Raw genomic sequence first — 16,229 nt, 5'->3', positions numbered from 1 at the left:
CTACTTCTGAGATACCACATAAATTTCTTTCACCCCCTCAATGTCTTCTAATTCTGTACTTCCTATTGCTAAACCTGCTTGAGGAAACTTTGGCTTGGGTTACAATCGCTGGACATAAACTTTGAGGAGTAAAAAATTGGTTTAGCCCTTGTTCATCTTGAAATATGAAGAAACTGGTCTTTTGTTTAAAAAAATTGTTGAAAACTTGCTTACTTTTTCTTGTTGCTTTTCCCATATTTATTTCATGTCAAAGTTGCATGTCCTAAAGATATCCTAAATTGCTGATCAGTTAGCTGCAGGGCATGTACTGGGATGTGTTACACAAAAGGCAATGTAAAACGTATTTTATAGCACTTGGACAAAAGTGAAAGCTTTTCCTCTTAATGAAATGGGCCTTCAGAAGCATAACTACTGAAATTAGTACTGTAGTGGGAGTTCATAAGAAGAAAGAACAGATCAGTATTTTTCAAGTAAAAAACCTGCCTGTGATGGCCAATTATTTTCCTACTTTTCGGCTATTATCTTATTTAATAGCTTCATGCGATATATAGGTCTTGCTTCTCAAAGCCATCTACAATACTTTTGCTCATAAGTCTTTACTGCATTTGTAAATGCAGTGAATCAGCTTGTGGAAGAGAGTTGGTTCCATGCCACTATTTAGGTATGGTTAGGAGTCACTTGCAAATTACGAGCAGCAGATGTTCATTAACAGCAAGTAGTAATGTTTTTTTTAAGTCATTTGGGGGAATTAAGATGAAGTGTTAATGTACCAAGTGCTAAAATTACATCAAGCTTTTTTTACCAATACATGTTTTTAACTGCTTTGAAAATAAACAAAAGCTAAGTCCTGTTAGTTACTTCATCATAATAGCTTTTTTTTTCTCTTAAATAACTGCAAAATAGCTGAAGGAACATTCTCAATATTCTGATAGTCTTTGTTCATAATTACCAATGCACTAACTGTTTATATAAGCTGCATCTGTAGATTACAAAAAGTCTGAAGATAGTTGACCATAGTTTCTTCACTCAACATTTAAAGCACATGACACTACGCAGTGAATAAATTCTTCCTCGCTGTCTCTCAGACCCTCTTCCCCACCATCCTTCAGTTGTCTTGAGAAACAATTGGCATATTTTTCTTTTTCCAATACCTTCAGCAGCTTGGAGAATGCCTTTGACGAACTGTCCCAGAGATTTCGCTCTGTCATTAGTCCTCTCAGCATCCTGCCTGGTTTGCTCACCATCTGCTGTCACCTTGGTAGCCTAGTGATCCAAAGTCAGGAAAAGTACAATTAATAAACAGGACAAGGCTGCACTATGCAATATTCCTACTGACTGAGTCTGTGTACAAAACTTTCCTCAGGCAAAAGGCAATCAATGAATTATTGATCAGGTGCATGGGAAATGACATGCTCTGTTCAAGTACACAATTAAATTTTATTACCATTTCCTTCAAATGGAAATTGGAAGGCTTTATTTTAGGTTCTTAGAAATCCTAGTTGTGTGCAACAGCACACAAAGGGAGACAGGATGAAATCATTCACTGAATTTGCTTAAAGAAACATTGTTTGGAACCTTTTAATAGATTCTTTAGGGAATACTTTCCATAGTTTCAAAATTGTGTACTTTTCAATTGACAAAGTGCAGTAGATATCATGACCTCTTTGCTTCCTCCCTGGAGGCGTTCTCAAAGAGACAGTTCATGCCAACAAGCAAGAAGAATTTTAAATCAATACATTAATTAAACCAAGAAAGAGGGAGGAAAAAAAAGTTGTTTCTTTCAGCTCTAATGCTTGAGGTTGTTTGTTTATAATATATTGGGGTGCTCAGTAAAATTTTGGCTTTGTGGAACTAAATGGTTTATAATTTTATTGAATCACAGCAGCAGCAGCAGGATGAAGACAGACGTCTGCTGCAGACCTGAAAAACACGCTAAGGAAAGGAATCATCTTAAGACATTCTGCTTAACTCTCAAGGTCTCTGTTTACAAAATGGACCCCTTTTTATTACAAATCAGCTGACCATTTCAAGCAATAAAGCTTGTGAAACTGTACTGTAAAGCAAAAATCCCACTTTTTTTCTCTGGGGATTGCATTCCCAAGAAATGTCTCGAAGCAGGGCATTATGATCTTTCCAGTCTCTGGGAAATGGATAGAAGGTCAATAATTCAAAATGAGCTTGAGTTTTCTCTGACTTCAGCTGTACAAACTGTTTTCTCAGTTACAAAAAACCTTCACACATTTCAATAACAGTCAAATAGTATCACTTTAACACATTTATTTTTGCCTGATTAGCTTCTAGATGGAAGTCTTCAAGATACATCAGGACAGCTGGGTTTCTGAAATGAAATCCCTGGACTTATCATACCACTTACAGTTTTGGTCTACTTCAGAGTAGTTACTCTGAAAGTAATTCATCTGAAAATGGTTCAGGTAAATAGAATTATACCGGAAGAATTAAGAACCCCTACTGACGGGGGAGTTGGTTTTGCTTCATCCCTGTATCAGTGGAACAACACGGCTTTTCACATTTATACAGCTTTAGTCATGCTACTGGTTGCTTCCTCTATGATTTACCAAACTCCTTTACCTGCCTGGATACAGAACTAAATTATTGTCACAGTGAGCTGTAAGAGGCAATTAGGATAATAAAAAGGCAAAAATAGAGAATGGTCTTGATGGACCACTGCTCTAACCAGCTTGGCATTTCTGATGTCATTTCATTCTTCATGTAATTGAGAACTACTGTATTATTTACTGTCAAATCATCCACAATCAGCCTTTTATTCTTTGGGTTTTATTTGCTTGGAATTTTCACATTCACTTTTATTATATTCTATAATATTTCTAAGTCCTTTGCTACAAATGGTGTTTTATAACTTACATATACTTTTCTTAGTTTTGATTACTTTTTCCACATTCATGTTAATTCCAACTGGCCACTTTAACCTCTCAATATTTATGACTGAATGGCATGTACGACATTTTTGTGCACATTAATCTGTCATTGAACAGTTTTCATTTTCTCTCAGTGACAGTTCTTTTAGTACTTAAATCCCATTCAGCTCCACTTTCTGTATTTTGCCATAACTTGCTTTGCTGAAAAATAAACTTTTGCTTCATTATCTGGTCTAGCTTGAACTCCATAAACCAAATTAAAAGGCAAAAATCCTTCACACTGTACCTAGCCATTCCATGGCTAATTAAATGTTTCCTTTTTTTTAATAAAGTCCTACTCATTTTCTATATATACAGTTTACTACAGGTCACCATTCTATAAGGTCAGTCTTCAGCATCTCCCAATGGTTTAAACAGGCACAACAAAATGTTTCAGGGACAACCATAAGGATCAGTCAGACTGGAGCCAGAGCAAGGATTTGGAATTAATCTTCAAGAAGTTGTGGTATGAAGGAGATCCCTACCACGGAAATCTAGTAAAGAAAGTATCTGAGATCAGTGACCTGCTTTGGCAATGTTCACAGCTTGTACTTAGTGATGAAGGTTCCATGGAAGGTCTTGTCCCAATCTGAAGACTATTAGCCACTTAGTAACTTAGACTCTTAGCAAGTATTAGCAAATACACACACATTTTTGGTTTTGTTTTGTTTGTGTGTTTGGTTTGAAGTCTCAATCAAACCATAAAAAACTCTTCTGGATGGCATCTGGAGGGGAGCCCTGCAGCAATTTCTCCAGCTAGTGGTGGCAGACCACAGAAGAAGGAGTTAACACAGATCTCACTGTACAGATGGAAGTTCTTGGCTGTCCCTCCAAATGCTTTCAATTATTGCAAACTAAGTTGTCTCTGCTACTACTTCCAGAAACTTTTGAGCTTGAGAAATTCAGCGGTATGGGAGAAATGAAAAAGTTTACAAAGTCAAAACAAGCATTTCAATCAAGAGGAGTGATTCTGATCCCTGTCTTTCTTGAAGGGTCTGAAGGTACCTAATTGGAAGGGAAGAGGGGGTTTTGACTAAAAGTAGTGAACTGAAAGGAAGTGATGAGTCTGAGGTCTGCCTCTGGTGGTAGACGTGGGAATGTGCATGCAAACATTTAAGAACTAGTGTGAGAAAGACATAAGGATCTTCTGTATGGCAGAGTGAATGAAGGAAAGAATATGATGGAAAAAAAGAAAAAGGAAAGCTGCACTGATGTAAGAGATAACTAGTTGAAAAGAGACCACAAGGAAGCAAAAATCTCAAAAGTTTTGTAGTGACTAAATACCATTGTCTTCTACATTCTATCTTAAAATGGATAGAGGTTTTCATTCAAGGAAATAGACTCCTCACCAATTCTCATCAACCTTTTTTTTCATAGCTACTGGTTTTGCTTTGAAAATGTAGTGAGCCTGCAAATCAGATATGGGGAAAAACTTTGTTACCTACGGTTTGTACCATATGCTCCCAGTGTTAGCCATTACATGGTTGTCAGCTATATCTTCATTTAGAAATGAGACTTGAACACACTATATCAGGACTCTTCTTTTTGGGACATTACTCCTATTTACAAACATAGAAAGAGAAGGGTAGGACTTGCCACCAGTTGCCAGTTCCCGTATTGAAAAAAACAACTGAAATCCAGGTAACAACTCTCTGTAACAATAACTGGAAATTGTAAGGCTACTTATGCATTGCAACAATAGAAAACTGCAGAAAGGGAAGTGGTGGTAATCTGGTCACCACAATAAATCCCCTAAGATCAGGCCTTCAATATTTTTCCTTCCAAGTCTAGTCCAAAGAAGGTCAGAATTTGCAACATTATTTAAGGTCATCTCCATGGAGGATTAAAATTTATTTAATTTTTGGTGGTGGTGGACAATTGGAAAATGATACTAAAAAGAGCAACTATGCAAAGGAAAAAACAAGTGTCTTTTAGCCTTAAGATTGAGAAATCTTAACACAAGAAATATAATATTCCTCGCTTATAGGGCTGTCATGAGCTAAAAATCCACGTAGACGTAAAATGACCATAGTTATTTCTGGCAGAAAAATAAAAGATCAAACAGAAGTGAAAAAACGAGCATAGATACCTCTGTATGCATGTGGGGGGGAGGGGGTATATACACACAGGAATACATACATACATAAGCAAACACACTAAAGATGCTTTCTTACCCACTGCCCATGATTTCATGATTTTTTTCAAAATTGTATATCATCCACACAAACAAACCACTTTCACTGAGAATTTTAGTTCTGTAAGCCATGAACAATTTTAAGACAGGATGCTGTATTGCATTTGCGTGGCAAGGTTCTGGTAGTGGGGGGAGGCTACAGGGGTGGCTTCTGTGAGAAGCCGCTAGAAGCTTCCCACATGTCCAACAGAGCCAATGCCAGCTGGCTATAAGATGGACCCGCCGCTGGTCAAGGCTGATCCCATCAGCGACGGTGGTAGTGCCTCTGGGGTAACGTAGTTAAGAAGGGGAGGAACCAAAAAACTGCTGCACCAGCAGCAGCCAGAAGGGAAAGAAGTGAGAATATATGAGAGAAAAAAACTCTGCAGACACCCAGATCAGTGCAGAAGGAGAGGAAGGAGGTGCTCCAGGCACCAGAGCACAGATTCCTCTGCAGCCCCTGGAGAAGACCATGGTGAGGCAGGCTGTTCCCCTGCAGCCCATGGAGGTTGATGGTGGAGCATATATCCACCTGCAGTCCGTGGAGGACCCCACGCTGGAGCAGGTGGGGGCATCTGAAGGAGGCTGTGGCCCACGTTGGAGCAAGCTCCTGGCAGGAACTGTGGCCCCGTGGAGAGAGGAGCCCAGGCTGGAGCAGGTTTGCTGGTCCCCCCATGGGGGACCCACGCTGGAGCAGTCTGTTCCTGAAGGTCTGCACCACATGGGAGGGACCCACGCTGGAGCAGTTCCTGAAGAACTGCAGCCCGTGGGAAGGACTGACATTGGAGAAGTTGGTGGAGGGCTGCCTCCCGTGGGAGGGACCCCATGCTGGAGCAGGGGAAGAGTGTGAGGAGTCCTCCCCCTGAGGAGGAAGGAGTGGCAGAGACGTGTGATGAACTGACCACAACCCCCATTCCCCGTCCCCCTGTGCCGCTGCGGGGAGAGGAGGGAGAGAAATTGAGAGTGAAGTTAAGCCTGGGAAGAAAGGAGGGGTGGGGGGAGGTGTTTTTAAAATTTGGGTTTATTTCTCATTATCCTACTCTGATATGATTGGCAATAAATGGAATTAATTTTTCCTAAAGTCGAGTCTACTTTGCCTGTGACAGTAACTGGTGAGCAATCTCTCCCTGTTCTTATCTCAACCTACGAGCCTTTCATTATATTTTCTTCTCCCTGTCCAGCTGAGGAGGGGAGTGATAGCACGGCTTTGGTGGGCACCTGGCCTCCAGCCAGGGTCAACTCACCACAGATGCTAAAACTGTATGGGGTTTAGGTAAATTCTCTCAGGTGTATATTCATCAGTAGAGCAATCCATGTCTTTCTTATTTGACTGTTTGAATGCAGGGAAGCACAACTCAAGAACATGATTTTTGCTAGTCCATATTAATATATTTTGGACAGCTGTGTTTTTATTGTAGCTGATCCATTTCCCTATTTTTTTCTCCACTAGGTGGCACAATTTATATTATTTTCTTAGACAATGTCTTTTACTCACCAAAATAAGGTCTATATTGAAATAAAACTTTCCTAATAAAAAGAGTAAATAGCACATCGATTGAAATCCAGAAGACTCTCACTACCCTCATAAATGAAATATAGAACACATATATTTAAATAAACTCACACACCTTGTGCATATATTTGAATTCTCCCTTTAAATATCGTCCCCATTTCAATTACTTCATTCATTTACTCTTAATGAGAACTTGTTATTTGTTAAACCAGGACTTCCACTGACTTGGTATAAAATTTATTTAAAATAAGGGAATCAGGCTAGGCTACCATTTGCTCTACAGCTCCTGGGGAAACATGCCAACACAACATATAACCCAAAATGGAAAATGAAACTGCAAAACAGCAAAACTTTTAGTATGATGTGCTTGAGCTGGTTGGGCATTAAGTAACACTGAGTGAAGCCAGGCTACTTGTACTGCAACAGGCAATCTTAAAAGAGAAACACGCTGAGAACTATCTTGAGACAGTCAGAGTCAGGAGATTTGGAAGGGAATATGATGAGATGATGTTGCTGATGCAGAACGCACATAGCCTTACCAGAGACAGTACTAATGTTCAGAAGAAAAGGAAGGAAATCAGGCAGTTCAGTTTTCAAAAGCCTCAGCCAGTCAAAGAAAAACTCCAGACATGTGAGAAATTGTGGTAATCCCATGGTTTTGTTGCCATTAGGTTTGTAACTAAACCTGTAGCTGAAGTCATGGGAAAGCCTGTAAATGCTGTATCAAGAACTCTCTTTCCTTTAGTGTCAGCTTTTCCAAATAAGTTCATTCTTGGGTGCTCCATATGAGCATTATAAAGTTTTCTTACATTATTATAAAGTTTTGCAGAAAATATATCTCAATGTATTGGCCCACAAAAAGAGGTTGTTAGAGGACTTGCTGCCGTTTCAAACACTGAGACTGAGAAGCATCTTATAATTCATATATTCATTCATGTTTAATTCATATTCAGAAGATTTCTGTCATTATGCAGCCTTAACCAAACTCATAGACCCCAACGTGATCATAGACTTACTCTTGTCAGTAGTTCATCCATTTCTGTCACCAGGGTATCCAAATTTCCTTGTGCTAGCTGAAGAAGTCTCTCTGGTGCTCGCTGAGGTGAAAGCAAATGCTGTTGGGGAATAGAGAGGGAGAGTGAAAATCTGTATTTAATGGATCTCAGTGCTTCCAAATATTGTATAAAAGAAGCATCAAAAATTTCCTTTTCATTGCAGTATGCAACTCCCTTTTGTCATTGACTCTTCTGTCGCATCCACCCAACATACTTTTCTCAGGAATCTTGACAGCTTTACATAGTTTAGTGGAGAACCTATAAGTATGGCAGGAACATACAGTATATAAAATACATAACTGCTTTATGGACCACCAGCATGAACACCATTTTATTTGTATGTAACATCACTTTTTGTATGTCTGCAGAATAATTCCTTGCATATAAGTACACAAATTAGTGCTGCAATTATTATTTATTAAAATAAGTAAAAATAAATAACTGTAATAACTATTTATCAACCAAAACAAGTTTGAAGTAATTACATTTTGAATTTTTCTTCTTGCCTGATCCTACTCATGGCTGTACGTTTGAACACATTCAAGTACAGTTGTACTGAAGCCCTGGTATTTATGTATGTGAATACTGTGAACGTACCTTTAATTCCTGTGTCATGTTCTCAAAACCGTGCAACATTTTATATGGAGCAGGCAGTGGACCACTAAGGTTAACACTCAGGATCATCTGGTTTAGCCGATCCAGGTCACTGAGAAGGAGTCCTGTGCATTCATCATCACAAGCTGGGGGGGGAGAACAGCAAAGCTTATTTATTCCTGCTAAGTGTTTAAGACATATCTTTGAGTTAGAAATTTTACAGCACACATACAATTCTGTGAGAGCTAACACTGATTTCAAATAATTTATCCCAAAAGCATAGTATGAGAAAAAATGGGAACAACTAGGGAACAGGAAAGACCTTATTGCTTAGGACTTTGTAATGGGACAGTTTAATTTAAAACATGAAGAGCAAAATTGGAAGGCTTACCTCACAAAAAGAGAAAATAATTAACTTTGTCCATTATGAACTAGCCAATATAAAATCCTAAATTAGACAAGCAATTTGGATGAATTTTGAGAAAAGTGGACATGTAATTTGGAAAATCTAAGGAGCACTTTAAGAAGTATAGTATGGTTGTGGATTTGAATGTAAGAAAAAGCTAAAGAAATCTTACAATTTACATACTTTATAGTCATATAACAGCATGGCCAAGCATGCTAAACTTGTAATGCGGACAGTAGAAAGAGTCCAGGTAAAAATACTGATAGTTTTCTTTTAAGAAATGCTTTTCCCTACCTCCTTTCATTAACCAGCTTTTCATATTTTTCATGTAAGCTTCCTTTCTTGCATATACTATTTAGCATGAAAAATAGTGGTGTGTGCTGCATATACTGAAAGGAGTTTGCATTCCCCCCCCCCCCCCCCCCCCCCCCCCGCCTTGCTTTCTATTAACTATCACAAGAAATTCTCATAACCTTAAAGTTTCTACCATTTATGCTGCAGGCAGGAAAATTCTTCATCCTTTAGAACAGGAATGCCTTTCTGTTTCCCTGCATAAAGAAGCTACACAGGACTAGCAAACATAAACAACTTCTCAGGAGGTGGAACAAACCGTGAAACAATGAATTCACTGGTGAGGGTAAGAGACATGGAGGGTTGTACCTAAAATTTTACAAGTATGTCATTATTTATTTCAGCAACACTCCTAGGCAGCTCAATGACTAAAAAAACACTGAACAACATGCATGTTTCTGTAAAAAAAGAGAAGTAATTTTCAACAGAGAATTACTTTTTCTTCCCTGAAATCTATTCTTCATATAGATTAAATCTTTGCTGGTCTTTAAAGTTTTAAGTTATCTAAATGTTGTTCTTCTTCTGTAAGTTGGCTGTTCAATATAGCAAGGAGTTGAGTCAAATACAGAGAAAAGAAGAATAATGAATACTAGTTTAATACACCATGAAACTCATGCAATGATTGAAAAGGAGACGAGACAGATGCTGGATTAGTGCAGTGGGTGCAGAAAGCTAGATACTGTTATTTTAAGATTTCCTTTTGCATTTTCATTGCTTCCATTTGCAGACTTCTTCCTCCTATTTCACAGTACTTTGTTACATAAGCTGAACTGCACTGGAACTTCTCTGCAGTTGCTAACTATGGGCATAATACATTCTGATTTATGTTTCTATGTGAAATTAAAAAAAAACCACAACAGCTTATTACCATCCCAGCTCTTGTCATCTGTATGCTTGCTTTTAGAAGTCTGAGAGAATTAAAGGAAAAGTAAGTTTTACAGCCAACTGAATGTTTTATATAGCAAACACCTCTTCTGTAGCTGGTCAAGAAGCTAAGCAGACCTGATAATCATTTTGCAGGATGCAGGTAAGTGATCTTGGATCTGAAAAGAGTTGTTCTTTGTTGTTTGTTGTTTTGGGTTTTTTTTCTCTGATACGTAATTTCACTTATGAAACAAGCTAAATCTATTCACCCTCAAAATTGTCAGAGTGGTTGGAAATAAACCGCTAAAAATTTGCTACATGTCAAAGACAAACTCAATTCACACCAATAAGAAAATTATGAACAGCTTATGAAGAGATGATGTATTCTCAATGAGTAAACAACTGATAAGTGAGCATTCAGTACTAATTAACACCTCTTGCACAATAATCAGGTTGAAAAGAGGAACTACATCAAGTGAGGACCATAGTTGAGTAGATGAGACAGGACTAAGCTACTCCAATATGCCGCCTGAAATGTACTGTAGCAACAGGAAATATTTCAAGAGCATGATTATATTTTGCAAGACTAAATACTTCTGTGTCTATCTATAAAACTGTCAGGATAAATTTGTGTCTAATATTAAGAAATGTAGCACTAAATTCAGATCATAATGGCAGTGCAAGCATGTAAGAGGCAAATCATGCAGTCAATATTACAATAGTCCAGCAAGCAATTAATGCAAATTACTGCATTTTCCATTTTCACCACACTTTCCCATGCACAGTAAGTCCTGTAAGGATTTTGACTTACCTCTTTGCGAGACGCATCTCCAAAGTGTGCATGCCAAAGAATAATTGCTCAAGTAACAAAAGACACTATAAGTTTTGGACTTCTAACCTCTTATTCCATTTTACAAAGAGAAGATAACGTACAATCAAGGAATTACATGACTGAGCCACAGTGTGTTCCTCCACTTCAGTGATTATCTAACACAAATTTGCTTTAATACATTAATTGCTGTTAAGATTCAGAAGAATGTGTTATGACTAGGTAATTTTTGGTCTAAGGGCACCATACAATCTCTGATATGAGGTGGTATCCTGAAGAGTCAGTTACTCCTCAGTATTAGTTTCCTGTTGCTTCACAATAAAGTGTTGAACTATTGTTAGGCTCATTAATCTGTTGGCTGTTACCCCATTTTTCCCTTTTTGGCACTGGTCTCACACCAAATAATAAACAAGCCCTCTTCTGCCCCGCAAAACAGAACACCAGTAGAGAGCTGAAAGGTTTAGCTTCCTTGCCTTTGCTGCTGGTTTCAGGGAGTTTGCATGATCAATATGTCTCCAAAATCTGGGAAAATTCAGATCCAGATCAGCAGTTGTCCAGCACAGAGGTAAGTTTAATTCTTACAGCTGTACCATAAGGGCTCACAACTTCTGTTAAAATATCATAGCAGAAGCTAGACCAAGGTTTCATAGATCTGGTGTTACACACAGTATCTTTCTTTTCAGCTCACTGTGTGGAGACTTGTGACAAGAAGCTCCCAGCTCCTGCTGAATTAAGGACTGCGTAAGCACCAGTCTACTTAGAGTACAATATTTAAGTGTACAAAACCCGGTATTAAAAGTATCTGATTATATAATTTTCTCATTCTACCAATACTGAATATTTAAATTCGTAAAGATGTAAGTTTGTTGACTGCAGCACGGCTGAAGGTCCATTTTTTTTCACAAGATTGAGTTAAAGAAAAATTTCTAGCAATGAAATATCTGTTTGATCTCACTATGTCATGATTGCTGCCTGTTCCCTGCTAATCTCACACGGCAGAACCACACTGACTGCTTTACATTTAGGTTTTTGCTCGACCCCAAGGAACATTTGTGACAGGAGCATACATCTGAGAAAAGGCTTTGCAGTTTGTGTTGTAGCAGAGCTCAAAATACTGAAGCCAAATTTTTTTTGAATACCCCACTGTAGTTATGACTGGTGCCCTGAAAACATTCAGAAGGTGAGTTCTGACTTGCTATATGCTTAAGAATAAAGCCTTGAAGTTCTCATTAGGATCATTTCTTTCCATAAACACTGCACAGTAACAAGTACAGTCACTGTACCAACACTGCACTCTAAAGTTCTTCATTTTATGTACTACAAACTCTACAGTTAAAATGAAGTGGTATGTCACAAGGTAAACAAAAAAATGCACAGCAGAATTACTAATCTAAGAAAATACACAATTGCTACAGGTTTGATCCCAAACCCTTTTAGCTCCTTTCCACTTCAGCTTGCTACAGTCAAAGCTCTTTGGGAAGGATGAGGAGGGACCAATACATGCTTTGGCTTGCTTACATATTTCTGGTATGTATGCTTAAAATATGAATCAAGCAAATACTAATGATCTCAGTCTGCCTCAGCATGCTGGGTACAGGTGAAGTGAGGAAAGGCTGCTCCTGTTCATCATACAACTCAGCCGTGTTCTGGATTGGAACGGTGGGGTTTAACTAAGAAAACAGAAAATATACGTCTTCAATACTGTAGTGATTATAGGACAGTCAGCAACTGCCAGTTGACAGCTCTCAGCTGAATAAACATTGAGATATATTTATTACAGTAAAAATGAGTGATGCATAAGGGGGCATCAATCATTTAGAGTACAATTCATTTGTAGTTACAAATAAAAATAAAAATCTGTAAGCACTAGAGAAGATTTGGGAGAACTTTTGTCATATGACAGTGTACAAGGTTGATGGCAGCATTATTAAAATTAGTTCACAATCATCACTAATTATTTTACTGCCTACTGACTGTTTCAAAAGAGAAGGGAAAGTGAGCCTAGGAAGTGGATTACTTGAGACCAAAAATTACAAGGAAGCCTTCATAAGCAGAGTATTATGAGTATCTGTACATCACAATCTAGATGGTCACTTTAGCTGGGGAAATAATCCAGTTATTAACTGTACTAATGCAAAAAAATTAGAACTTTTATGATGTGTGGTAGACTGTTCAGACTCTTGTATTACGTATAAAAAAATCTACTTTTTGGATATAATTTTCCATTCTCTAATGGCATCCTAGAGAAAACAACATTGTTCTGTTCTAAGAATATAATGGGAAGTGAATCCTGTCTATGACATTCACCAGTAACTATCTTTCCATTGTTATTTAGCAGTAAATAAATTTTTCCCCTTCGTACAGTGGTTTTTAAAAATATATTGTCTTTCCATTCTACCTGTAGCTTTCTAAAATATAACTGTTATAACACAGCACTGAAAAGTGGCATGCACTAAGTAACTGAAAAATGACATGTTATGAAAAAAACAGTAAGAACCTGGTAAAACAGATTTTCAGCTATATCAGAAATAGATAACTTTAATGAACATGCATGCTCCTCCAGATTTTTTTCTGTCTTTTCACTGCAAATTTTCACTCTAAAATCTTTAGAATACTTATGATAAGGGATATGTTAAAATACAAATGTTATATTTAAACATAAAATACACTACAATATAGTGGCTAAACCATCTTTCTAATTTGGTTTAAATATGCATTTAGCTTTCATGTCATACTGCATGGTGACCTTTTATATAATTTGCCAAAGAATTCATTATTCAGATGATTATTTTTTTGCTAAATATTCAAAATCAATTTTCACTTTCCTAAATATTAACTATGACACATGAACATTGGACAGCTTAATCACACTATGTTCTCTATTACTTACAACTATATTTTTTCAAACACGAGTGATTGTATTTGCATGTGTTTTCATTAAGCGAGACCATTTTACCACCTAACTAGGGGTTCTTCACACTTCCGACAGGAACACTGCAATTGCAGTATTTGAAATGCAACTTTGCAAATGAGCAAAAGTAGGTACATGCATACAGCTCATTTGAAATATTGAATGTAAACAGGATTCTGTATATGGCACTAATTTTCTGTACATTAGGAGTACTTAATCACTATTATTATTACTATTAAGGTTTTGTTACAACTGAAGCTAGTCAGAAAGCAATTTAATGAGTATTTTGGAAGTGGTCGACACACGAAAGTAAAAATATATTGTATACAGGACCAAATTCTCAGCTGCGTTAAACTCAGATTGGAACAGATAAATGTTCTGGGAGTAAGGAAGGAAAGCTTCAGGGTTTCCCCAAAAGGTATTTCTAATAGTTCTTTGACAGCACAATGACTATCAAAGCACACTAGGTGCTGCAGCAATGAATCCCTATCAGAAGAAAACAGCTGTACTCTGAAGCCTGTGACATACCGGGCAGCGTTAACCACAGGCAAAGCCCCACCAAGGCTGCGCTTGCCACCCTCCCTCTGCCTGCCACAGCCCCCGTGTCCACCACAGGCTACGAAGGTAAATGGTTTATCGATCAGGCTGGTTTTCTACCATGTCAGGGGTATTGCTCTGCTTTAGCAAAGGTGGGTTTGGAGTAATATGGGGGTTGAGGAACCTTTAAACAAAGGGAAAATCATGTAGTGAGAGCAAATAGGCATAAAGTGTCTATGGAAATATTTAATTGTAGCTTTTGCAATTTATGACACGGTTGTTATTGATGTGGTGTCAATAGTAACAGACTAGCTCCTGAGATAGGGGAGATTTAAAGCACCTCACATCTGTTCCTATAGGTGGTTCCTATTTTTAGGACTAAAGGAAAGAAATCTTTTCATTTCATTCCTCACTTCTAGTAACGGCATGAAATGTTCATATGCACATGCACAGGACTGTTTTTATGGTGAAAACCTATTATCTAGTTGAAGTAAAAATGCCGCTACAGGTAGTGTAGATACATTTTTAACACCAGCACGTGAATGTGTTCCAGTTAAACCAGAGATTGTAGTGAGCCACATCTTTCAAAGCAAAAAAGTTAGAAAATTTTATTTGCCTGCACATAGCTTTTCCCATTCATAGTGAGGATTTTTAACCTTATTGTCCACACAATGAAATAGTCTGATTAACAAATTAGAAAACCATCACAAATGAAAACTGGTACTTAAGCTGTTTTGTACAAAGAAACTCTGCCACCCTAGATATCCAAAAGACTTTTCTGAATACTGATAAGGTAAATGACCAGTAAAAAACCATACTAAGTGGGGCCTGAGATGATAGAAAACATTGGCTAGTACTGGAAATAATGTAGCAGACATTGAGGATGTTGAAAAATTAAGTAATTTTTGTTTAGATGCCACTCTGGAAAACACAGTCCTTATTTTAAAATTTTGTAGCTGTAGCACTTGTGGACTTAACTCATGATTACAATTCTCCTTGACACGTAGGCCACAAAATGGAATCCAAAGCATAGTTATTTCAGCAAAGTAGGTAGTTACTCTGTTTGTTTGCATTCCTTTTGCTGTAGTTTAAAATAGAGCTTAAGATATACGATAGTTCAGAATTAAGACCTAAACTACATCACACTGCAGGCCATTAGAACTTTATTTCCCTTAAGTACACTAAGCTTTTAATCAAGGAACCAATGCCATATTACTAATAATATAGAAAGAGAATTATTTATGCTTACATTCCCAGTAATCTCTCTATTCATTTTCAAAGACGACTTGTACCTGGGAATCAGAACTAATGCAAAAGCACTGAACTCAATAGGCACATTTAGAAGCTTAGTTCTGCTAAGTCCTGATCACTCTCTGAGAGCTGATCACTATTAAGTTGAGTGAAACAATGTTCTGCATTGTGCAGTCTCCAACCCTATGTGCCTCTAACTACTCAGAGAAGCCACACATTTCATTCTTGACTGATACGATACCTTCAGCCATTTTTAGCATTTCTTCAGTTTCTTTATTTTTTCAATTTGCTTTTAAAATGTTTGCAATTTGTTTGAGCTGTACTAACTGATTTTAATATTAGACAGCTGTACACCTCTGGGTATTGAGGTAAAGATTGAATGCATTCTGTGGAAAAAAAGAGAGCCTTTTTTTGTATCTACTTGCTTTGATGTTACATGTCCCTCACACAGACAAAAAAAACCCCCAAACCTAAAAATGAAAAAGCTCCAGTTAAAGTTCTATAACAGATAAAAATCAGGTAAAGCATTAAAATCGGTTAATTTTGCCTTGCCAATATATTCCAAGATGCACAGATTAAAAAATACTAAATGCTGTGGACTTACTTGATCCCTATTTGTATTCTACTTTAAAATGAACAATGATGGCTTCGAGGGGAAAAAAAAAAATCACAAAATTATTTCCTACTCAGCTGGGGGAGATGGAGGAGAGGAAAATGCCTTATTTCAGTCAGGATTTACTAAGTGTTCTGGAAAGGTTTTGCCACCTGAATTTTTTTTATAAGACATAAGCATACAATATCACGGGAAA

At 37.5% G+C, this 16,229-nt stretch overlaps 1 protein-coding gene across 2 annotated transcripts in view; it reads right to left on the bottom strand.

The window, feature by feature from the left end:
- LAMA2 (laminin subunit alpha 2) overlaps positions 1-16,229 on the bottom strand; it is a 379,509-nt gene that overhangs the window by 87,836 nt on the left and 275,444 nt on the right. For both annotated transcript variants that reach the window (XM_075748052.1, XM_075748053.1), the window contains 3 exons: positions 8,275-8,417; positions 7,639-7,737; positions 1,152-1,263 (listed from right to left, as the gene is read on the bottom strand). In XM_075748052.1, the coding sequence (XP_075604167.1) occupies positions 1,152-1,263; positions 7,639-7,737; positions 8,275-8,417 (354 nt within the window). The remainder of the gene's footprint in view (positions 1-1,151; positions 1,264-7,638; positions 7,738-8,274; positions 8,418-16,229) is intronic.

Source organism: Balearica regulorum, chromosome 3 (genome assembly GCF_011004875.1).
Source record: "Balearica regulorum gibbericeps isolate bBalReg1 chromosome 3, bBalReg1.pri, whole genome shotgun sequence".
In the NCBI taxonomy this organism is placed as follows: domain Eukaryota; kingdom Metazoa; phylum Chordata; class Aves; order Gruiformes; family Gruidae; genus Balearica; species Balearica regulorum.
The sequence above is the reverse complement of the archived record's forward strand: the minus strand, read 5'-3'. Positions and strand labels throughout refer to the sequence as shown.